Genomic DNA, 24,469 nt, shown 5'->3' on the forward strand with positions numbered 1-24,469 from the left:
CTGGCAAAAACACCCTCGTGTTTCATGTAATCAAGATAGTCCTCGGCGCGGCTTATTCCCCACTCGGCCAAAACATACGGGGCGTAATCTCGCCAGTGATCCATGATGTGGTGGACGACTAGAGTCCTCAGTGAGCGATGCTCTTCCTCGGTTTCCCAAAGGATTAAACTTATTGCGCGGAACATGCAGTTCCCATCCCCGTATATTTTATGGACGGTGAACGTGCCTTCCGGTGACCTTAGACGATCCGTACCTACGATTATTATTATTATCACCACTGTTACTGTTAAATAAAATACCTCTTATTTTTCTCATAATGTATAATACTACATATTACATATATATATTATACCTCTTTATAAATTCCCTTTGTTTTATCCTCTCCCTCTACTTTGATGATCGGGTTTATAAATATCCTCATCAACGTGCTGAGAATTTTCATATTAAATCTAAACCCACCAGTTTCATTCCTATGGGAAGTAATCAATTATTTTATTTATAAATGTCACTGTCATGTCACTCAAATTTATCATTCTCTTATATTAATTAATTAACTAATTAACTTTCTTTTTTTATTTATTACCACAGACGTTCATTGAGAGCGAAATTAAAATTTTCAGACTTACATAAACTCGGTTAACAAAATAAGGTCACAACTAAAAAATACAAAAGAGTTATGAAGTATACTAGTCTGACGTTTGTCGTTTAATCGATCGTCGATCGCTAAATATAATTCAACAATTTTTCGCAGCTGCGCACTGAATGCATGTGTGCTTCAAATATTTGGCTAGTGAGTGCCGACACATGAGTACTAGAAACATTTAATTAATTTTTGCAAGGGTCAGCGTCTCCAGCAGCTAAAAGTAGGTCATGTTAATGAATTATCCTGCATATCCTGGTTATTTATTTTATCAAAAATTACTGTAATAACTAATAGAAAATTTGCTATGGCCATAGTAATTTTTTAAATTTTTATTTGAATTTCCGTTAGGTGGACACGTGGTCTGGCGTTACCATGACACCATAAGATTTTTTGGTGTAGAAGATACCGAAAGGTGTTCAATTTTAATTACACGTCTCCTTATTTTGATAGAAATTTTTATTGTTTCAGATTTAGAGTAATCAATACATCAGTCACCGGAAGTTGAAAATTGTATACGTATGTAACGCGATTTATTAATAAAATAATTACCTGGTTTGATGGTTTGACGTCATATCAATTATGGTATTGACTTTGAAATTATTTATAAACAAATATTTGAACTTTGTCAGTAGTAATTAAAAATTCTAATTATTTTTTAAATAATTGATTTACTCTTTAAATTTGTCATTGATCATCAGTTTAATATTAAAACTGAAAACTAAAATTACCTCAGAGAATTGACATCAGGAAATCAAACACCGTGACAATAAAATCCTGGAGATAATTCAGTCATGGTATTGACAACTTGTTCACCGATAATCAGCCAGAGTATTTAGACACCAGTCATCTAAAAAAATTTATCATAAATTATAAAATTATGCGACCGAATTTCAAAATCAAAAAAAGTTTTAACTGTTTTTCATAAAATATTTAATTTGTTTATTTAAAAATATATTTTCCCCGCCAAAAAAATAATTTACAAAAATTTTACCCTGCGAATTTGCTGCAAATACAGGCCAGTCCATTTTAATATTTTCCTAATAACAAAACTATCAAAAATAAATCCCTGTAACACAGCCGCAGACATTGTGCGTGAACTGACTCTGAATTCCATTGAAGATGGAGGTTAAGCTTAAAGTAATCAGCTTACAACTTGCATTTGCAATTTTTCTTATTTCGCATCATAAAGGTACGCATGCGCAGACCACCGACACTTGTTGCGCTTTCCTTCTCTCTCTGACATTCGCGAGTCTGACAGGTACACAGACTGGTTCTGGTTCCTCGTCAGTAAACTTGTGTGGGTGTACAGTCTACAGTTGGCATGACTGAGCACTGGGTAAAAATGAATGGCTAACCTGAAAACAGGTTCAATAGACATTTCTACACCTACAACTAGACAACCAGGTACAATAATTAGACAACCAGGTAAAGTATCAGTAATACTAGTTGCTAATATTTTAAATTTAAAACTTGTAGATTTTAGATCTAGACCAGTAGCATCAGTCAGGATCAGCACAGCCGTGGATGTGCAAAGCGGCGTCAAAAGCAACATCACCAGCTACAAATGTAAAGTTAAAGTGTGAAGTAAAAAGAAGAAGAAGAAAAACAAACTGGTTGGTTTTCCTGTATGTCCATCTCCATCTCTCTTGTAGCTCCACCTCCACTCGGGTGCTTTCGTATTCTCATCAGCATCATCATCATATCACTAGACTGTACAATACAAGTGTAGAGTAGAGTGTAGATACTGTAGAGCATAATATACAGGACTCATTGACTTGGTATGCATCACACATCGCACATAGCTATCTCGTGACCTGTGTATGTATAATGTGGCTCAGTGAGCGGATATCACGGATATTTCTCTCAGTTACTCATGAGAGTAGAATCAAGCAGGAGCAGGAGTTGGAGTACTGAGTGCGTTGAAAATGGCGTCACTGGTTAAATAATTTATCACTAGTGATATGTCCAGCTTGGGGTCATCGAGTGTTTACGTTCACGGTTCATCGTCATGATAAACGATTGCCCAAGAAATTGATAACAAAGTAAAGCAACAATCATCAGTTCTGTCTATTCATCGAACCAACAAGTGATTTACGTTGGTCACTTACACATACACGTGGGCTATCTATTATTGCCTTACCCTCGCTTACGTGCGTCCAAATAATGACATGGGAATTTGCAGCAGAAGACATTTTTTACTGACGATATGTACTCTGCAACTCGTAAGTGTAACAAGATCTATATAAAAAAGTTACTTATTACAGACAGGTTTCCTTACCTGTAACACCAGCTATTACTGTTATTATTATTATTATTATTAAAGTCATTGAGTCATTTGTATAAAGTGATATCATTTCATGGTCACAATACTGGCAATTTCCCAGAATATGGGTGTAAAAAAAATTAAATGTCATGATAGCTTATCATCAATTGCTAAGTCTAGTATGTAAAATATTTAATATGTCCGTTATTGCTTACATCCGTTTTATTTTAAATAATACATGTATATGTAGGTATATATATGTTTTTATGTGAATAATATGAGAGATTATTATGAGTATCCGCGTTTTAAAGTAATTTGTTTACTAAAAAATGATCGAGTTGTGTAATGAACTAAATTACGTAACGGCTTAATTACAACGACACCGATAAAATAAATTGTAAAGTGGACGAAATAAATAGTCGCCTATGACCGTCGACATTTAAAATATTAACTGAGTATTTAGAGCATAATTGAAGCAAATTGAGAAAGTCTGATGAGTATTATTGTTATTAAGCGCGGGATAGTTGTGATTATCCGAAACATCTTCATTATTATTAGTATTAATGTTAATGTTAGAGTATTCAAAATAATGTATGTAGAGGATGGTGGTTTTATAACTGTGTCAAATTTAATATTCTTGTACGCGAGTGTGTATTTATATTTATTTTTATTTATATTTTTACAGCTAACAACGATAGAACGCCAGGTGTTCGACTTTCTGGGGTTTATGTGGGCCCCGATACTGTTCAACTTTTTTAATATTATTTTTGTTATTCTTGGCTTTTTTGGAGCCTTCCAGTATAGACCAAAGTATATTATATCTGTAAGTATATTATGTTTATTTTTGAATAACTTTAGACGTGAAAAGTATTTGAATAATTTTGAAAAGTCTTTGAAGTTCTTTGGGAAAAAATGGAACTGACTAGGGAAAATAGGTTTTTTTTTTTTTAAGTAATTATAAACGCATTAATATTTTGCTGTGAGTCATGAGTAAGATGCATAATTATAAGCAGACGTAGAGTATTCGAGTAAAAGTATTTTAAGAATTTCAAATACTGCTTTTTTTATTTGATATTTGTTTTTAAATACTTTTTTTTTGAGAATTGGGATCCATTTTTCGGTGGTTATAAAAATATGTTGAGGTTTTTAAAATAAAATTTTCGATCTCGATCGGTTGTTTGATTCAAGCGAATGGGAAATAAAAAATTGAAAATTTGAATTTTTGAGTTTACGCGGCTTGAAAAGTAAGAAAAAATAATAAACCAACTGTCGCAGTAAGGCCGCCGAGAGTTTCCAGTTTTCAAACCCATATGATTCACTAGAAAATTTAGATTTCGCGGTATTTTTTTTATTTTTCATTCCGCTGTAAAATGAGCTATTGAAGGAAAAAAAATCTCTGAAGCCACAAAAGTGTTTACGGGGCAAAATAGATGAAGCCCAACTTTTGTATGTTGACTGTATTTTATTTTAAATGCCAAATACTTTTAGAGTTACTTTGGTCTTAGTAAGATATCTAATATCTATCTCTGATATGTGAGAAATCTCATAAAGTATCTCGCACTTTTACTTAATAAATTACAAAAGTTTTCTTTTGGCAAATTTATTTCTCAGCTTTATTTGTAAAAAAATACTTGAATTAAAAATAAAGTATTTGTATTTGTATTTAAATAATTATTTAAAAGTATTTATTCAAAGTATACATGCAATCAAGTACTCATAATATTTGTTGAGAAATTATCGATAAATATTTTCATTTATTCAATCAACTTGTTGAATTATCAGTAAAAAAATATTTTAAATTAATACGCAGTATTTGTATTTATACTTGAATATTTTTTAAAAATAATTTAAACCCACGTGTGAATAATTATCAGCATAAGTATTTTCATAAATACATAATTAATTATATTTATTTTTGAAATATTTTCAGTACTGTATATGGGATACACTTTGGCTAGGATGGAATATATTTTGCATATGTTTTTACCTGGAAGTCGGTACATTAGATAAGGTAACTATGGTTAACAATTACATTTATCATTATCATTATCATTATTGTGACTAATTAAATAAGACAGGTGTATTAACATATGTGTCGGGTAAAAATAAATATCAACTATTAACTCGTAAAACTGGTTTTTATAAAATAGCATAGTGACATTTTGAACCTGAAGACGGGGAGTTTCTCCTGGTGGCAGGTCAACGGCCCAGGCTGCAAACCCAACTACGACATAATTGAGCCGGAGTTATTAAGACCGACGCGGCCTAAAAACGTTACCGACTGCCTATTAAGTTATGAGGTCATCGAAGTCTTGCACGCGTCAACGCAGTGTCTGCTGGCCGTAAGTCCCAACACTAAAAGTGTCTCCTTTACTCTAATATTAAATGATATAACATAATATCGTTAAATTACGACTCTGGTGTCATCGCTATAATAATAAAGTAATGAATATCTATTTTAGCTTATGGCCATCGTCGGCGGAATATGTCTGAGTCGTGCGTTCCTCGAAGAGGATGACAGTTGTAAGTATCTCGATTCTCTGGCAGAATTATTATGATATCTTGGATCAATGCCACTTACCAATATTTTATACATTAGATTTAATCTTACGTCAATTACAACATTTTTATTTAAATCTTTGTCTAAATCTAAGTCTGGAAGGTGGTAGTGATAATGGGCAACATTTCATTATTCATATTAATATCTACATATATATTTATATATATATTATTACTTATAGTTGGTATCTGTAATATTTTCACTGCTTATCACTTATTTTTTTTCTCACACGCAAAATTGGTAACTACCATTCCTACATGCCACTATCATGTATCTTAAAATCATTGCAGTCGATTTTATCGGTGGATTTGATCCTCCTTTTTGGTAAGTTTACTAAACGTATAATTAAATCATCTGTCGTAAATGTGGCATGACGGTAATGGCTATTGAATACTTTAGTTAAATATTCGGGATTGTACGTCAGATATGACGGCTTGGAAAATTTTTATTTATTTATTTTTATCTACTAAATAAAATAAATTATCAAATTTTTTGGCAGTGACGAAAAATTAATTCTTCTAATTTTTATTAAAACTTTTTTAAAAAGTCATTTAAACTGGTGTCAAAAAAAAATTTTACAAATCGTCATATTTGTCGTGGAAATTCTCGTATATATTTAATTAACTAAAGAGATAAAATAAAATTTACTTAACTTTGGTAACATGTAGATTTGAATACATGCATTATGCGTAGCATGAGTAGATGACAGACAGATCCAATACAGTTAATAAATAAATAATAAAAATCGCGAGCAATAAGTAATAAGTAAAAACAAACTCTAATGCCGTTGGTACGTTGGCTAAAATTTTCAGTTGACTTTGTGGGAGGTGGTGACTTTGGGTTGGCGGGCCATACGCCGTTGCACCCGATGTACGTTAGCTACTCGGCTTTGCCACCAGCTAGTACTACTTACTCTCAGTCGAATCCAAACTACCAAAGCTACCCACGAGGCACCACCGGCTCTAACAATTCATCCTCGGTATACCGTGACACGACGCTACCCAAGTACGCGGTGGACAAATCACCCAGTCTAGTAACCGACTATAAACCTCACCAGCAGCGCGCCGGTCTTAAGTCCTCCTCGATGATGATGATGATGATGATGCACGGGGACACCACCCGCAGTAGCAAGAGTAGCGGTGCCTCAGCGCGGATCATTGACAACGTGGACTGCTACAACGACTACTCAAATCCACTCGATCACTTGCATCGTCCGATTTCACCGCCCGTTGGCGATTACGACTCGCTTGAAAATTCGGTTAAATTAAGATTCGAAAAAAACAACCGCCCTTACAAGCCTGCCTACAGTCCCGTGGTGTCGCCCGTTCTCAGGAGAGCCCGCGCTTCTCAAGCTCCCAACAATAATAATAATAATAATAACAATAATACGAACAATAGAAACTCATTTAGACCTAGAATTTTTACCGACTACGTGCGCGAGCAGCCCTTGAGGTCTTTTTACTCTGACCCGCGGCTCGCAATGGAGCAAACTTTGCCATCTGACAATAATTCTTCTTCAAATAACGCCAGAGACAGCAGACCACTGTCTCTGTACGCTAGCAAGCTGTGAATTTATTATTATTATTATTACTATTATTATTTACTGTAATTTATATTTATTATTATTATTATTATTATTATTTATACGCCTATTATATTAAACGTAATTTTTTATTTGCCAAATTAATTTAATTGTTTAACCCCAGAACAAAGTAGTCCTTCCTCGAACTTTTGCTCATCAGCCCGCACTTTAGCTCATCGAGTACCGGAATTATTGTTTATAAATTTTACCCAAAGAATTTGGTAGCCACCGCTTCGTTTTGTCTTTATTGTATCAAGTATTATTTATAATTATTTTTTTGTAGTTAGACTTGTGTTTTTTGTCACTATTAATTTTAATACAATTATTATTACGACTATAATTATTATAATAATTATTATTATTGTTTCCTAGTGTTGCTTGATAGCAAGTGTGGCTGGTGTTTTTTTATTTTTATTTTCTATGACTAATAGACTTACTGTATGTACTGTGATATGTCAAACTGGATGGTGCTGAATGATTTTTTATACTGACTTGCTAGTTATTAAATTTATAAGTTAATTTAAATAAATAAACTTGTTGCAATAGTATTGTTTTTGTACACTAGATTATTGTTTCGCTGAATGACATCACTATTTATCAGAGATATATGTCTATATATATTTTGTAAGACTATTTTTTCGTACTGCATTTACTTAGAGTCATTTTTTAAAATAATTAGAGCATTAAATGGTAATTAAGTGATTAAATATATAATATATATATAACTTTTATCGTAATATTTTTGGTAAATGTTAGATTGTGCAATAGATTTATAACGAAAATAAACAATCCAATTGCAAACAGTACACTCGCTTGGCTTTTTATTTCTAAACCCTCTTATTTATTTATTTATTTATCTAACTTGGTGTTTTTTCGTGGGCTGTGACTTGAATTTATTTTAAAAATAGAGTATTTTTAATAGTAAATAAATCTAAATATTATTTAAAAGGATGTTTGTTTTTAAACAGCACGAATTAACAAAAGGAAAAAGCAGACTCGGCCACTGTACAGTATAGAATATTCCCAACCGGAGCCGCCAGCTCAGGATGACAGCGTGTCCCCGAAGCCGATGACACCTAGGCGAGTTAAACGCCGATCAGTTATTTCCCGCGACGGTACCCGTAGGTCTAGCAACCGTCGGAGCTCAGTCCGACAGTCAACCACCCGACGTAAGAATCCAGTTAACCGGATAATGGAGCAACAGGAGAGCTTGTACGCCAACACGATGCCTAGTCCGCTGACCAACCAGAATGTCAACTCTCTGTCCCAGGGTACGCTCAATTACGACCGAATCGCCAGCAGCTGGGACAGGGAGAGACAGTGGCAGCCCGAGGCCGTAAACATGGCCGTCTCCTCGCCCTCGCTCTGGACCCCAGACCCCAATTACTCGAACATCACGAACCTCGCCTCCAGTTCTGCTCAAAGCTGCTGGGACAACGCTGCGAGTTCCATGCGGCATCTGACAGACAACACTTGGCAAGGAAACGAGCCCAGTTGCAGCTCTGCCATGCAGTGGCAGGGCCAAAGCAATCCCACTTTCCAGCAAACCAGCATCCAGAGTCTCAACCATCACGAGGATCATGAAGATTTGTACAGCAACAGACCTGCCAGTGCCAGGTCCAGCTACAGCAATTATCACGGAATCAGAACCACCCCCCAAGTACCAAATAGGACTGACATCGTGAGACAGAGCCAGCGGCAATTCGTCTTAAGTGGCCCGCCCGCTTATCAAGACACCGTTATTTAAAAAAATAATTATTGATACACTGTAAAAAATTAGCGGATTAATCCGGAGTGAATCCAGATTTAAATAAAATTTATAATCACTCCCGATTTTTTACAGTGTATTAGTAATCGTAATTAATAAGAATGTAATTGATATTTTGACTGATTTACTGAGCTTTATTTTAAATAGTTTTATTTAATACTTGACGTTAGAGTGTAAGCATAAATCAAAAGCGGCTCGTACATTCGGTAAAATGTACCTGTAATATTATTTTTCATTTTTTAACATTTTACAACTTAAACAATTATCATTATTATTATTAAGAATTTGATTGCGTTGGTAAATCGAGAATGATAACCAAAGTATTAACAACACATCGATTATTTTTTATTGTTAAGTAGATAATACACTCACATATACATTCACACCCACACTAACATTTGTATCTAAGTATTATTTAATCATGTAAGTAATATGACACAAAGTATATATACATATACATATAATTTCTAAGAATCTCCTGAGGTATTTTAAATAAAAATACCGATAAATTCCATGGCTATTTTATAACGATCTCGCAAATGATAAGTAGTGTTTTTTTATCAATATTATTATTATTAGAAATATGTAATTATATATAACTGATGTTTTTTTTTTATACTTGACATGTGAGTAAAATAAATTAAAATATTTTGATATGTAATCGGCAATATTTTGCGACAATAAATTAATAGTAAAGTAAATGATGATAATTAGAACTTAATATATTATTTAGCTGTAGTTTATGTAAGTTAATTGTTTACTGATAAGTTACATTTGATTGTTATTTCGGCGATTGATATGACGAATGATTTTAGTTTGCGCATGTCTTGAATTAGCCGCCTTCCCCAACACTCGTCCGCGAGAATGCGTAAATGCAACGATTTATAAGTATTGGTGTAGTAGTGTCTAGATCTAGGGTCTATGAGGGTCTAGCCGTTTTCCGTTTTTCGTCTCAGGCATTAGAGACGCGCGAGTGTAAATTGAAATTACTTTGAATTTATTTTAAATTATAAAAATAAATTTTTATTTAAAATTATTCCTGAGATTCTGAAAGTATACGATAGTTAGATAGTTTGAAAATTATTTTACTGTTATAATAATAAATATACATCTATATATTTACGGAAAATGCTTAGGGAAGTCGTTATATACAGCATGAAAATGAGTCAGCTTCCTAAAATGGGTGCTAATATTTTCCGCAGACTTCATTCCAGTCACAAGGTGAGGATATTATTTTATCTATATTTATATATCAATTTGTGAATCAGTTATATTTATGTATCACTGCATTAGACTCGAGATTTAAATTGTCTGCGAGCCACGTGGTTAGTGACTTTGACCGTAATTATTAAGACTAAAATACTAATGTGACTAATGAGCACTAGACTAGATAGATAACAATCTGTGCTCCGAAATAATTTACCCACTTTTTTTAGTTACTTATAGTTTTTGATAAGGCGCGATTTTAATTAGAGGATTTGGAGCAGATTTTTTTTTTTTTTTTTTTTTTTTTTTTTGATGAAAAAAAATTTTGAGGAAATTTCCTGAGGAAATGTGACGATAGACCTGGAAATATCCGAACGATCAATAACCTTGGCCACCCTTCCAGAAGTTACGGGCGCACCCCACCCTGCTCCCTAGTATTTAAATTCAAAAAACACGTGGTATCCCCCCTTATTAATTATTTAAAATTCGATCGATAGACAACTGGTTCTATAAAACTTTAATATTCCGGTTTTACGTCATATATTTATATATATATATATATTTTCTCAGTATTTTCTATGATGAATTGTTAATAATTTATTTAAAAATACTGATCTATTATTAACTCCGCTAATAAAAAAAATTAATTTTCATAAAAAAATTTTTTTTTTAACAGAAAAAAATGAAAAATAAAATTTTAATTAAGTTCACTTATTTTATTATTAATTAAATTTTGAATTTTTATTTTTTCTCAGTCTAATAATTTTTTTTATACTAAAAATGTAAATCGGAGTAATATAAAAAATTTAATTACGTCAAAAAAAAATCTTATTAGTAATTAATAGGTCGGGTTTAAAAATAAAATTTTAATTATTCCATTAATTCTGTCTGATAAAATTAGATAATTGTAACAATTAAAATTAAATTATTCAAGTATATCGATCTGTAATAAATTTAAAGTAAGTCACTGTCATTAAATATCTCAGATATAGTTTATAAAAATATCAGACAATTTATCACAGCATTAATAAATATGACCACAGATCTTTATAAATAAATAAATAAATAAATACATATACATACGTATCAAATGTATTGCAATCTGATGATGTTAACCAAAGGTTAACGAAACGTTATTGCGATAAATAAATTTTTGCATGCACTATCGTCATGACTAAATATCGACGTAAAAAAGGGCTGCATTAAAAAAAAATTTATCATTAATTAAAATATTTTGAATTTCAGAAACGAGCTATCGTCCCGCGGTCAAATAAACTTGGATCAGCTCGGCACCTTGACGAGCCTCTAGCCATTCTTTCAGATCTTGAGAGCCAACAGACGCGGTAATTTATTGCTTACATATTACACTTAATATATTAATAAATAACAAAATAAATCTGATATAAATTTATCATGAATAGGTAAAGTAACAGTTATCGTGTAAAGTCGAGTTGGATTTTTGGGAAAAGTTCCAAATATGTCAAACATGAAAACAATTATACTTTTATTTAAATTGGCACAGTTCCATTAAATATTTATTTTAATAGAAAAAATTAAAACAACGTTACCATTTATTTATTTATTATTATTATTATTATTATTAAAAATAATTATTGTTCTTTAAATAGTCAAAATATATATTTTTGGTTTTTTACAGCAATTACAGTTTCATCCATGACAGCCACTATATGTAGTGAGTACCATGCACAATAATTGCATGGAATTAAAGTCAGAAATAGATATGACTTTTTTTTTACTGCATTTTAAAAAATGAATATCGATTTTTATTTTTGAATGTAGTTTATTTATTTTAAATAAATGGCGCTGGCTCTTCAGGTTGTAGCAACTATTTATATTATGGTTTAATAAATATATATTATATACATATATATATTTATTGAATAAAAAGTGGAGTATGATGAATTATTGTCGGTGTCGGTAATCTATAACTATTATTTACAATTACTATTATTTGCATATCAGCTACATCTGGGTATTTAATTTGCACGACTGCATTTCATCCTCAGGGTATCTTTGGACATCTCATTACTTTCATCGTCGCTTATAGATTTATTTATATTTATGAATATATTTAATTTTTCATCATGTATTTAGTTATCATATGCATAATATTATCTTTGTGAATTTATATTTGATGTTTATTTACAGCACTAAGAATCAAGATCATGGCGCTAATGCAGAGGATGTTCTCTTTGATATGTTTAAAAATGAGGAGACCGATTTGTTGTCTGTTGGAAAATTTTTGGCTGTAAGTTTAAGTTTTAATATTAAGAGTATTTTCAGGCAGTGCCCCTTCCCCCTCACTTTTTACCTAAGCTGTCACAAGTGTATGAAAATTTTATTAATTAATTAAAAAAAAGTTGAAGGAATCATTAAAAAAAAAGACACCGCAGTTTTAATTCCCGCCGATATTTTTTAATTAATCAATAAAATTTAAATAAGGGGAGTATTGTATAAGAATTCCCTTAATAAATATATACAATATAATAATTATTTATTTATAATATTTAATCAGGCGTTACGAATAACTGGATTAAGAAAAAATGATCCAAGACTCCAAGAGTTGACGGACAATTTAAAAGCCGAGCATTTAAAAACTGGTGGAGCTGAAGGTGTGTCTCACGAGACACAGAAACTTAATCGTGAGCAATTTAAAAGGTAAATTATTTACTAATTTTTTTTTTTAAATAAAAATTGAATTTTTAAGCGACCGCGAGGCAATAAAAGATGAACAGGTGCTACAGTTTTAAAAGAACTGCAGCTTGAACGAAAAACTGAATAGTTTTATTAACAATGAATTCGAATTGTCAATGTGTTGTAGAATAGTGACACCAAATATTGCATTAATTTCACGAGCATTCAGACACCAGTTTGTGATCCCCGACTGGGCCGGTTTGACAAAGCATATAGAGGACTTCTATTGGAAGTGCAAGACCAACACCGAGGGGAAAGTAGCTTCTTACATACCTCAACTAGCTCGGATGAATCCAGAATACTGGGGTGTCTCGGTTTGCACCATTGACGGTCAGCGATTCAGCATCGGGGACACCACTGTACCTTTCACTTTACAAAGTTGTAGTAAACCCCTGACCTATGCCATTGCACTGGAGAGTTTGGGTCCTCAAGTAGTCCATCAGTACGTTGGTCAAGAGCCCTCGGGTAGAAATTTCAACGAACTTGTTCTCGATCACAATAGTAAGTCATCCTTGATTTAAATCTTTTAAATCTTTTCACTCTCCCTTAACCTTTCATTGCTATTGCAGAGAAGCCGCACAACCCGATGATAAATGCCGGTGCTATTTTAATCTGCAGTCTTCTGAAAAGTTTAATAAAACCCGAGATGACGTTGGCGGAGAAATTTGACTTCACGATGAACTGCTTCAAGAAGATGGCAGGTGGAGAGAACCTGGGGTTCAATAACGCTGTTTTTCTGTCCGAGCGCGAGGCCGCTGATAGAAATTACGCGCTTGGATTTTACATGCGGGAGCACAATTGCTACCCGGACAAGAGCAACCTCAGGGACATCATGGACTTTTACTTCCAATGCTGCGCTATGGAGTCGAACTGCGACGCGATGTCCGTGATGGCTGCCACCCTCGCCAACGGAGGGATCTGCCCCATCACCGAGGAGAAGGTCCTCAAACCTGAAAGTGTTCGCGATGTTCTTAGTCTGATGCACAGTTGCGGAATGTATGACTACAGTGGGCAGTTTGCTTTCAGAGTAAGTTCAATTTATTTTAAAAATTTAATTAAAATTTGCTGATTAGTTAATTTATTTATTGATTAAATAATTAGGTAGGTATACCTGCTAAGTCAGGAGTATCTGGCAGCCTGCTAGTAGTTATTCCCAACGTAATGGGGATCTGCACTTGGTCGCCGCCTCTAGACTCACTTGGAAACTCTTGCAGAGGAGTCCAGTTCTGCGAGGAACTTGTAAACGAATTTAATTTCCACAGATACGATAATCTCAAGCATGCCACCAACAAAAAAGACCCCAGGAGGCACAAGTACGAGACCAAAGGCCTGTCGATAGTTAATCTGCTGTTCAGCGCAGCCAATGGAGACGTCACTGCCATGCGGAGGTAAGACGGAGTAACTCTTGTAATTAGTGTTTAATAATTAATAATTAATTATCAGTCACTGCCATCGATTTTAATAAAACTCAACTGCACAATCATACATCACAATAATACAGTTAAAATATTATAATTGTTAATAAATACAGTACTCAATGCATGCAAACAGACACGACATCGACTTACAAGAATGCCTCAAGCGGTAAGTTTGCGCGGAACACAAAACATTAAGACTAGCTGTTATTATTTTTTAGATTAATTAATTATTAATGATTAAGAAAAAAAATTTATTTTAATATATATTATTTATTTATTTGAAAACAAATATACATGAGGGCATTAGTTTTCTTATTAGATATTTATTTGCTGCTAGAATATTTTGAATGAATAATTAAACTAAAAAAAAAAAATTATCTCTAGGCATCGTCTAAGCGGGATGGATATGACACTATCAGATTATGATGGACGTACAGCTTTACATTTGGCGGCGAGCGAAGGCCATCTTGACTGCGTTGAGTTTCTCATCGAGCAGTGCGGAGTCCCTCACGATCCCAAGGACAGGTACCAATAAATCATCTTTATTTATTTTCATTTCAACCAGCATTAGTACTGATATTTGAAAAAAATGTATTGTTGAAGATGGGGCAACCGGCCAGTAGATGAAGCTGAGACCTTCGGTCACACCCAGGTCGTCGAGTACCTGAAAAACTACGCCGTTATTTCTAAGTCAGAGCAACCGCCAGAAGATTCTGAAAACAACAACAACAACAATAATAATAATGATAATAATAATAGTTCTAACAATAATAACAATAGTACTAATCCAACGGAGACTGATAATGCCAATGGGAAATCACCACTTCCTTAATTTATGTTGTATTAAATTAATTTTAAACTAATTGAAAATGAGACTGTACGTTAAAGCCTTAGACTTAGTCAATGGAACATGTCAATACGCTATATAGATTCTTACTAAATCTGTGATTTATTTAAGCTTCCTTATATTTTATTATTAATTTTACTTTATTTTCTTTTATTTTATTGTCTATTACTATTATTGGTTTTTTTTTGTATTTAAAAGTAATTTTTAACAGTTGGAATAGAATTGTAAATTTTATTTTTTTGGCTTTAAGTTTTTTAGAAAAAAAATTTTTATTTTATTTTTGACATTCTGTAAATATTTAGAAAATTTTTTTGAACATTGCGACTGGATTCAAACTTTGAATTATAAGAAAATTTGAGAATTTGAATTTCGTATTTAGTTTAAAATATTAAATTTTTGAGCAAAATTTTGAAAATAATCAAAAATCTACAAATAATTTAAAAATTATACCAAGTAAAATTTTTATTAAAAAATTCATTAATTTTTATTTATTGTCACAATTAAAAATTTTAAATTTATCTAAAAAAAACTGTCAAAAAAATAAAAATTATAATTACTATTGTTATTAATTATCGTCCAAAGAATTACTTAAAAAATTAATTAGAAAAATGACATATCTTTTGAAGTATTATTTACTAATTAAAAATATTAAGCCAGTTAGAATGCAATTAAATGATGTCTGGAATGTAAAACATTCGTTGGTTACAAAGTACCCAGAAAAAAAATGAAAAATAATAATAATAATAAAATATATAAGAATGCTATTGCATTATCAGTTGAAATGTACAAAATGCCCGCAGTTACGCGGATGATTGATAAGCAGTAACTAGAGTTTTATGATGATAAAGATATTAATTAAAAAAGACAATAATTATTATATATATATATTGCCATGAAAGAGGAGAATAATGCAGGCATTACCTGAGATTCCATCCATCTCTAAATAGAATTGTCGATATTACATAAATATAAATATTGTGAGTTGCCATTGCGTGTTAATTTTCTTATCAATTGAATTCCCACTCAAGCTTCAGCTGTTGACGATTTATCACTGGAATACCCATAGATTGATTGCGATTAAGTAATCAATTTAATCGTTAGTAACCAATGACCCCGCTTTAGTTTTTATTATGCATATGTCAAGTCCAATAGCAATTATCGCACGCGATTTATCTTTTCAGTGATGCATAAATATCCTAGAAAAGTTAACTCTTCTTTTTCATTTTTATTTTATTTTATCTTTTTATTTGTAAGTTGTAATTAGTATCTTGTGCTTTGATTACCTAATGTTACATACACTTGATAAATTTAAGTACTTAAGACCGTTAGCAGTTAAAATATAAATATTATTAAATTATTGTCAATGTATTCAATGCTCGTTTTAACGACAAGTATTTTTTAAAAATCCTAAATCAAAATACAAGACAATAAAGTTAAATAAAAATTTGTTTTTCATATTTTTTCGTTTTTTTTTTTAATTTTTTATTCTTGTGCCCCTGGTTCTTTTACTACCTACTGATTGCCGGATTTCATTTTTTTTTCAATTCTTTTATTTTAATCTAGAAGATTATAAAATTTCAGACATTTTTTTTTTTTTCAGAAATTTTCCTGACGTTTTAAAAAATTTTTGAAATTTTTCTTGACAATTTTCGAATTTTTTCAAACATTCAAAAATTTTTTCAGTGTTTTTGACAAATTTTGAATTTTTCAAGCTGTTTTCAAAAGTTTTTCAGTAATTTTTCAAATATTACACTCAGTTTTAAAATTTCCTAATAATTCAAAAGTTTATAAAATTTTTTAAAAATATTTTAGGTCTTAAAGTTTTTCTAAAAATTTTCCAAGTTCTTCATTTCTTTTGGAGTTTGCCAAAAATTTATGACAGATTAAAATTTTTCCGTCAGTTTTCCAGTCTCCCTAGTTTCAAATTTCAATGAATCATTTCGCTAAAAATAATTTTCCCTCACCTAAAATTCTGTGTAGTAGTAAATATAATTACTATTACTACTATAGCATCAACTATTAGTTGATGCCGTAGTAGATTGGCAAATTTTAAAATGAATTAATTAATCGACACTGCGAATGTACGGAATCTCCGGTTGTAATTTCCCAGTGTCTCATTGTCACGTGACTAATGCGAATCCGTTTTTAAAATGATGACGCCAATCAACGGACGCATGAACAGATTACATTATGACAACAACACATTACTTAATATCTCTTTTATTCATACCAACATATTTTTATAAATCGCAATTCCATGATCTATTTTCCCATCAATCATAAATATTTTAAATTTATATAACTAAAGTATGCCGCCATGTTATTTCTCAAGTGCGCGAAGGGATTTCGGGTATTCCCCTTAATGACCCGAGGCGTTTTACCACAAGGATCAAATTCAAGGTAGCGAAAAATTCACATTAAGGCTAAGGCTCGTTACTTTATTTTTCTAAAAAATTATCATCAATTTGATGATTTACACAGCAATTATTAGGAATCATCATTAAATAAATTTTTATTTACCAATAAATTATATTTTATTACCATTTTTTTCTTCTTTTTAGAGATAAGACGAACAAGTAAAATCATCTCATCAACTTCTCAGAAAATAATGAATGAAAAAATATTAAATGCTAATTTATTCGCTATAATGAATATCATTAACTCTTAATCTATTGTCTGCCAGATTTTTATCACTTTAATTAATAAACAAAAAAAACATTTATTGTTTGAATGCTGGCTCCCGCAATTTTTACTGACAATAAAAATGGCGGGCATTATTTAAATTTAAAAAATAGATTGACAGATCGCACTACCCAGTGGCAAATAATTAATCCCCTTTGGGGATAACCCAAAATAAAAAGGCATCAATATATATGTATATACATATATATTTATAAGTAGCCGAGGTGAGCGGACCGTGACCATGAACTAGTAGCTCTGTGTGCTCAGAGTTATTATATTGTCCAGTAGACATGAAAAGTTGTTTTTAAAAATAACGTAATAACACTTTTTAGTAGACTATCAGTACCAAAGATTAGTATCGATATTGCAATTAAATTCCGTGATCAGATGGGAAATCCGTGACTGGACGCGAAAAATAATAATCCCACTACTACACGAGAAGCGGGAAATATCGATGGGTCAATAATTGTTCATCTTGGACGGTTCGCTCGCGTATCGTATATAAGATGTTGACTGGCCTCTGCGATCTTCAGTCTTGTCTCGCAAGTCATCCGAATAGTTTATAAACAAACAACAGATATCACATTTACAAACTATTTATTTGAGTAAAGATGAAATTAGTTGAGTGTTTTGTGCCATTTTTGGTGCTGCTTCTAGTCAGCAGCTCGCAAGCAGGTAAAGTATTTTGTTTTTATACCTTCCTATTATTGTAGACAATATTAATAATTATTTGGTTGAATATTTTCCAGGTATTTTGCGAGATCTTGCACAAAAGCATATCAACCGAGTGGGTTCAGTTCTAGATCCTCTGGGTCTATTTGGCGGGAAAAATGATGCAGGCGCTACAGCAGAAGCTAACAGCCAATCTGTGACAAATAATTTAAATCTTGGTCCCCTGAGCTTTTCTTCGGCTGTAAGTTCAGCTTCTGCAAAAGCAAATGCTGGTCCTGGAGGCTCTGCTGTGGCAAATGCTGATGCCAATGCCAAAGCTACTGGTTATGGAAATGCTCAGGCTACGGCAAATGCCAATGCCAATTCTAATGCCAATGGTATTGGAGGCATAAATTATGGCAACGGTGGATACAATGGAAATAGTGTCCCTTATAATGGAAATGCATACAATGGAAATAGTGACGACGGTTCTTACAAGGGAAACTCTGGATACACTGGAAATAATGGCTTCTATGATGGAAATGGCTACAACAGTGCCAATGCAAACTCAAATGCATTTGCTGATAACATGGGACACAGTAACACCAATACCGGTACTTTTACTCAGGGAAATGCCAACGCCGGAGCTGGAGCCAATGCTCAAGGATCTGGACACTATGGAGGTAATTATCTATATTTTTAATTCAAATGATACTAGATTTTTTTAGATTTTTTATCAATTAATTAAATTAACAGGATCTAATGAAATACGTGGTAATAATGAAAGATATATTAATGCGCAAAATACTAACAATCCAATTAATAATTATGGTGGCCAGCAAAGGGGATCAAGTAATTCTGCAGATGATAATTATAATATGTATTTAGTACCTCAACCAAATTCTAATAATCAATTTAACTCAGGTGTTAATTCTAATGCTAATAATCCAATTAATAATTATGGAAGGCAACAAAGAGGATCTAGCAATTCTGGATCATCAGCAACAGCAAACGCTGCTGCTGATGCTAATGCTAACACGTATTCTGTACTTCGACCGATTCCTAATAATCAATTTCAACCGGCCGTAAATTCTAATACAAATTTAAACACTAACAATCCAATGAATAATTATGGAGAGCAACAAAGAGGATCTAGTAATTCTGGATCATCAGCAACAGCGAATGCTGCTGCAGATGCCAATGCTAATACGTATTCTGTACTTCGACCAAATTCTAATAATCAATTTCAACCGGCCGTAAATTCTAATACAAATCTAAACACTAACAATCTAATGAATAATTATGGAGGGCAACAAAGAGGATCTAGTAATTCTGGATCATCAGCAACAGCGAACGCTGCTGCAGATGCCAATGCTAACACGTATTCTGTACTTCGACCAAATTCTAATAATCAATTTCAACCGGCCGTAAATTCTAATACAAATCTAAACACTAACAATCCAATGAATAATTATGGAGGGCAACAAAGAGGATCTAGTAATTCTGGATCATCAGCAACAGCAAACGCTGCTGCAGATGCTAATGCTAATACGTATTCCGTACTTCGACCAAATTCTAATAACCAATTTCAATCGGGTGTAAATTCTAATACTAATAATCCAAATAATTATGGTGGCCAACAGAGGGGATCAACTAATTCTGGATCATCAGCAACAGCGAACGCTGCTGCAGATGCTAATGCTAGCACGTATTCTGTACCTCGACCAAATTCTAATAACCAATTTCAACCGGCCGTAAATTCTAATACTAATAATCCAAATAATTATGGTGGCCAACAGAGGGGATCAACTAATTCTGGATCATCAGCAACATCCAATGCTGCTGCTGATGCTAATTCTAATACGTATTCTATACTTCGACCAGTTTCCAATAATCAACTTAACTCAGGTGTTAATTCTAATCCAATCACTAATAATAATAGAAACGTAATAAGAATAGTGGGACCAACTAGTCAATTAACTCCAACGAATTCTGGTAGACAGAGAGTCACAATAACCTTCGTTGAAGAAAACCCAACAAAACCGGGATGTTCTCGGTGTGAATCTAACGCCCAAGCGGCTGCGCTGGCTGATTCTTTCTCTACGGGATCAGTCCAGCCTTCAAATAACCGCCCGTCTTATGGACAAAGTGGTCTTATTAAAATAGTGCCAAGTGACGGCTCGCGCGTAACATCTCAATCTTACGGGTCAGCTAACACAGTACTAATACCCATCATGCTGACGGATTCCTCAAACTTGCCACCAGAACGCCCTCGTCATCCTCATAAGCATAACCACCGTCATCCTCCCCCCCAGCCTGATTTCGATTCTTACCTACCGCAAGGTGAGCAAAGAGATATAATCGTCTACGGGAAGCCAGTAGCAGATGAGGCTCCAGGTGAGCACCAGGTTACTTTTTAATCATTGGCCATTTATCACTGGATGTAAAGTCACGTCGATGACGATAGTTTTTTTTCTCCATCGCATTTTTATTTCTGGACTTTATACTTTCGTTTATTCGTTCTCTCGCTTATTATCTTTCCCACTGGCTTTTAATCGATACTTTACTGAGCTGCCTTCCAAATCCGGCTTTCATTTATTTTTATATTTTTATCTCCAGTCGTAAACATCACAACATGTTTTTTCCATGATCATTATTTGTGTTCACGTTGATACTTAAATAGTAGTGATGTCATGGATGATAATTTGAATTTTTTTTTTTTTAGCCAAGAATAACTACAACAGCGGAGCCTACGACGGCCAGTCATTAAATCCTGGAACTTATGGTGCTCCTAAATATACCAGTAATCCTTTCATTGGTGGTGCTGGTGCTAATGCTGGTGCCAGTGCTAATGCTAATGCTAATGCTCAAGCCGGATCAAACGCAGGAACTTATGGAAGCAAACCGACAAAAGGCACTTACGGTGGTCAAGCCTATAATCAAGGACAAGTCGGTTCAGTAAATCCCGGCTATTATGGAAACAGTGGAGCTGGTAACAGTGACTATGGAAAAGGTAACAGTGGTTACTATACAGGGAATCAAGGGCCAGCGTATGGAGGTTCTGGTGGAAATTCTCAAGCAAACGCTGGAGCTTCTGCTACTGCTGCTGCTAACTCTAATGCTAATGCTGGATCTAGACCAACGGCAGTTGGTTCTGGTAATCCATTCTTGAACCAGCCGTCCCAGGGTCCAACTTATGGTAGCTCTGCTACTGGAAACAATTACGGTAACTCAGGAACATATGCACCAGGTCCCAGTTACGGAAGTCCTGGTACCTATGGTGGATCTACTGGTGGCCAAGCTGCAGCTAATGCTGATGCCTCTGCAGCAGCTAATGCTAACTCTAATGCTGGTTCAACCAATCCGTTCTTGACTCAACCATCGTACGGTGGATCGACGGGAAATAATTATGGTAACTCGGGTACCTATGGAGGATCATCAGGTTCTAATTATGATAATTCTGGGCATTATGGAAGTTCATCTCCCAGTTATGGAGCACTGACTGGTACTGGTCAAGCTACAGCAACTGCAGACGCTTCCGCAACAGCGAATGCTAATGCTGGATCAGGAAATTCTAATACTGGTGCAGGAGCTCCATTTATACCTCAACCATCTCAACCCACGAACTATGGACAGCCTACAGGAAACAATTACGGAAATTCTGGTACCTACGGAGGGTCATCAGCTCCCACTTATGACAACTCTGGTATTTATGGAGGATCATCAGGTAGCGGAGCCCAAGCTGCAGCAGACGCATCAGCCTCAGCAAATGCCAACGCTGGTTCAGGAAGTTCCAATACCGGGGCAGGAAATCCCTTTTTGACTCAAGCATCGCAGCCTACAAATTATGGAGACTTTAGTGGAACTAATTACGGAGACTCTGGTACTTATGGAGGAACTTCAGCTCCCACTTATGACTACTCTGGTACTTATGGAGGGTCATCAGCTCCCACTTACGACAACTCTGGTACTTACGGAGGATCTTCAGGTAGCGCAGCCCAAGCTGCAGCAGACGCATCAGCCTCAGCAAATGCCAACGCTGGTTCAGGAAGTCCCAATACCGGCGCAGGAAATCCCTTCTTAACTCAACCATCTCAATCAACAAACTACAATTCTGGTAATGTTGGACCCAGTTATGGAGACTCTGGTTCTTACGGAGATGCCAATGCCAAAGCTGATGCTTCTGCTTCTGCTTCCGCAAACGCAAATGGTAGCGGCCAACCTGATAAAAACTATTACAACGTCGCTGCACCTCAAGATGGAGGATACCAAACTGAAAACAGTGGGTACGACAACAGTGGTTACGCCAACGTAAAAGGCGACTCGGGATATTATGGCGGCTTCAACAACAACCAGCTTCCGACTGTAAACGACGGGTCTGATGCCTCTGCCAACGCAAACGCCAACGCAGTTGCAACTGCCAATGCCGGTAGCCAAGGAGCCGTTGATTCCTACGGCAATCAAGCAGGTATTCCGTACAACTCTGGAGCTGTAAATGCTGATCCCAGTGCCAACGCTGTTGCCAATGCCGCAGCTGTCGCCAATGCCAATGCAAATGCAAACGCCAATGCCGTAGCCAATGCCAATGCCAATTCCGGCGCCAAAAGCCCATCAGGAGGCTACGGAAACTACAATACACCAACTGGAACTGGATACGGTAAAAATAGTCCCACTTCCAGTGCCAACGCCAACGCCAATGCAAGTGCGACTGCAAATGCAAATGCCAACGCAAGTGCGACTGCTAATTCCAATGCCGGAGCATACGGAAACGCAAAAGCAACAGCCAATGCCCAAGCAAGTGCAGTCGCTGGTCCAGGGTTTGGATCCAAAAGCTCAGCCATCGCTGACGCCAGAGCCGCCGTCGACACTTCAAAAATGCTTATCTTCACGGACTAATCTTAATTAAATAACTATCATATCATAAGACTATAATTAAATGTATGAAATGTTTTCCAGAATTTAGAATCCAGAATCCAGAGTCTAGACTTTAGATTCCTGATTCTAAATTTTAGATTCTAGATTGAAGAGCGAATGTTTAGTGTAGAAAGTTGTTCCATGACAATTTAAAATTTTTTTTTGTAAATCAAATACTTAGAGATAATTTTATCACTTTCATGTTTTATTTAAGACACAAAGAACTCACAGCGTCATTCAAATAATGATGGTGTTAAAATCTTGTAAAACCTGTTTTGACGAGAATAAACGCCGTGTCAGGGCTTAAAGCCGATACCTCGATCATAAATACTCGTACATATATGTATAGATACATTTAAATATTATTTTTATTTTATATATATTAATATACCAGTACGTATTAATATAAGTAATCGTTATTTTTCAGTGCCCTTCGGAAATCCCAAGACTCATTCCGATTTTGTCTTGTAATAATAATTATTATGCAATGTTTTTATATTTTTAGAGTATTACGACGTGATTTTTATTTTATTTATAAATAATTATTGCATTTTTATTATTACTAGTTACTTGTTAGTATTTTTGTGATGTTTTTGATAAATATAAGACTATTAAATAGCAAATTGCTGTCAATTATTTTATTTTCCTGTTTATGTAACCATTATTATTACTTTTATTATTGCTATTGTCTTTTAGTGATGCGGTAATAAATTGACAATTTAAAACTAAAATTAGCTGGCAGAATTTTTCATCGATTGATCTTGAGCTGTCAGACAATAAATATTATAAAAAGTTATTTTAAATTAATACGGACATGACCTGAATTTTTTAACTTCAGTATTATAGTTTTCTGTTGTCATTCAAATTTAATCGATGATCAAAACTCATAAAATTAATGACAGAAATTAATTACGACAAAAATTTGATTTTTTCCAAAAATTTGGAAAAATTAAGAAAACCTATTTTTGACTTTGAATTTAAATTTCGCCTGAACGATCAATTTTACGGATAAATTTAATCAATACTTTTTTGTAGAAAATTTAATTTCCTATAAAATTGCATTCTTATATATTTGTCATATTTTCAATAGTTTAGCCGGAATTTAAATTTTAAGCCGCTGAAATATTTATGGAATTAATCTTCTCACTTACTAAAGAACTGAGTACTTCAAATCGAAATTATGAGTTATTTATCAAAGATACGATGAAATTGTACTGAAA

General features: G+C 33.8%; 3 protein-coding genes and 1 long non-coding RNA gene across 8 annotated transcripts; 3 read left to right on the plus strand and 1 right to left on the minus strand.

The window, feature by feature from the left end:
- Positions 1-200: 200 nt before the first annotated feature.
- LOC128667812 (uncharacterized) lies at positions 201-1,788 on the minus strand. Of its 2 annotated transcripts, XR_008403770.1 has the most exons (4): positions 1,635-1,788; positions 1,193-1,490; positions 353-857; positions 201-283 (listed from the first exon to the last, which is right to left on the minus strand). It is a non-coding gene; the product is annotated as an uncharacterized LOC128667812 (long non-coding RNA). The 2 variants fall into 2 exon arrangements; XR_008403769.1 differs by having other exon boundaries at positions 353-1,490.
- A 131-nt stretch (positions 1,789-1,919) lies between these two features.
- Positions 1,920-9,368, plus strand: LOC103569277 (uncharacterized protein DDB_G0289357). 2 transcript variants are annotated; one of them, XM_008546503.3, is made up of 8 exons: positions 1,920-2,047; positions 2,120-2,865; positions 3,592-3,729; positions 4,837-4,917; positions 5,057-5,248; positions 5,369-5,429; positions 6,279-7,025; positions 8,017-9,368. In XM_008546503.3, exons 2-8 carry the CDS (start codon positions 2,812-2,814, stop codon positions 8,793-8,795), a joined length of 2,052 nt encoding a protein of 683 aa, XP_008544725.1. In that variant the 5' UTR covers positions 1,920-2,047; positions 2,120-2,811; the 3' UTR covers positions 8,796-9,368. The 2 variants fall into 2 exon arrangements, with proteins under 2 accessions (XP_008544725.1, XP_014297079.1); XM_014441593.2 differs by lacking the exon at positions 6,279-7,025 and having other exon boundaries at positions 1,924-2,047; positions 8,017-9,360.
- Positions 9,369-9,725: 357 nt separating this feature from the next.
- LOC103569279 (glutaminase kidney isoform, mitochondrial) lies at positions 9,726-16,448 on the plus strand. Of its 3 annotated transcripts, XM_053739482.1 has the most exons (10): positions 9,727-10,037; positions 11,268-11,365; positions 11,680-11,715; positions 12,192-12,291; positions 12,559-12,701; positions 12,865-13,238; positions 13,307-13,764; positions 13,839-14,125; positions 14,540-14,680; positions 14,759-16,448. In XM_053739482.1, the coding sequence occupies exons 1-10, from the start codon at positions 9,945-9,947 to the stop codon at positions 14,985-14,987; spliced, it is 1,959 nt and encodes a 652-aa protein (XP_053595457.1). In that variant the 5' UTR covers positions 9,727-9,944; the 3' UTR covers positions 14,988-16,448. The 3 variants fall into 3 exon arrangements, with proteins under 3 accessions (XP_053595458.1, XP_053595457.1, XP_014297081.2); XM_053739483.1 differs by lacking the exon at positions 11,680-11,715 and having other exon boundaries at positions 9,726-10,037; XM_014441595.2 differs by lacking the exons at positions 9,727-10,037; positions 11,268-11,365; positions 11,680-11,715 and adding an exon at positions 11,722-11,960.
- A 1,781-nt stretch (positions 16,449-18,229) lies between these two features.
- LOC103569281 (uncharacterized protein DDB_G0283357) lies at positions 18,230-23,855 on the plus strand. Its single transcript, XM_053738972.1, has 4 exons — positions 18,230-18,359; positions 18,434-19,018; positions 19,092-20,732; positions 21,061-23,855. Exons 1-4 carry the CDS (start codon positions 18,296-18,298, stop codon positions 23,229-23,231), a joined length of 4,461 nt encoding a protein of 1,486 aa, XP_053594947.1. The 5' UTR covers positions 18,230-18,295; the 3' UTR covers positions 23,232-23,855.
- Positions 23,856-24,469: the final 614 nt, after the last annotated feature.

The sequence above is a fragment of the Microplitis demolitor genome, chromosome 5 (assembly GCF_026212275.2).
Source record: "Microplitis demolitor isolate Queensland-Clemson2020A chromosome 5, iyMicDemo2.1a, whole genome shotgun sequence".
Taxonomy (NCBI): Eukaryota; Metazoa; Arthropoda; class Insecta; order Hymenoptera; family Braconidae; genus Microplitis; species Microplitis demolitor.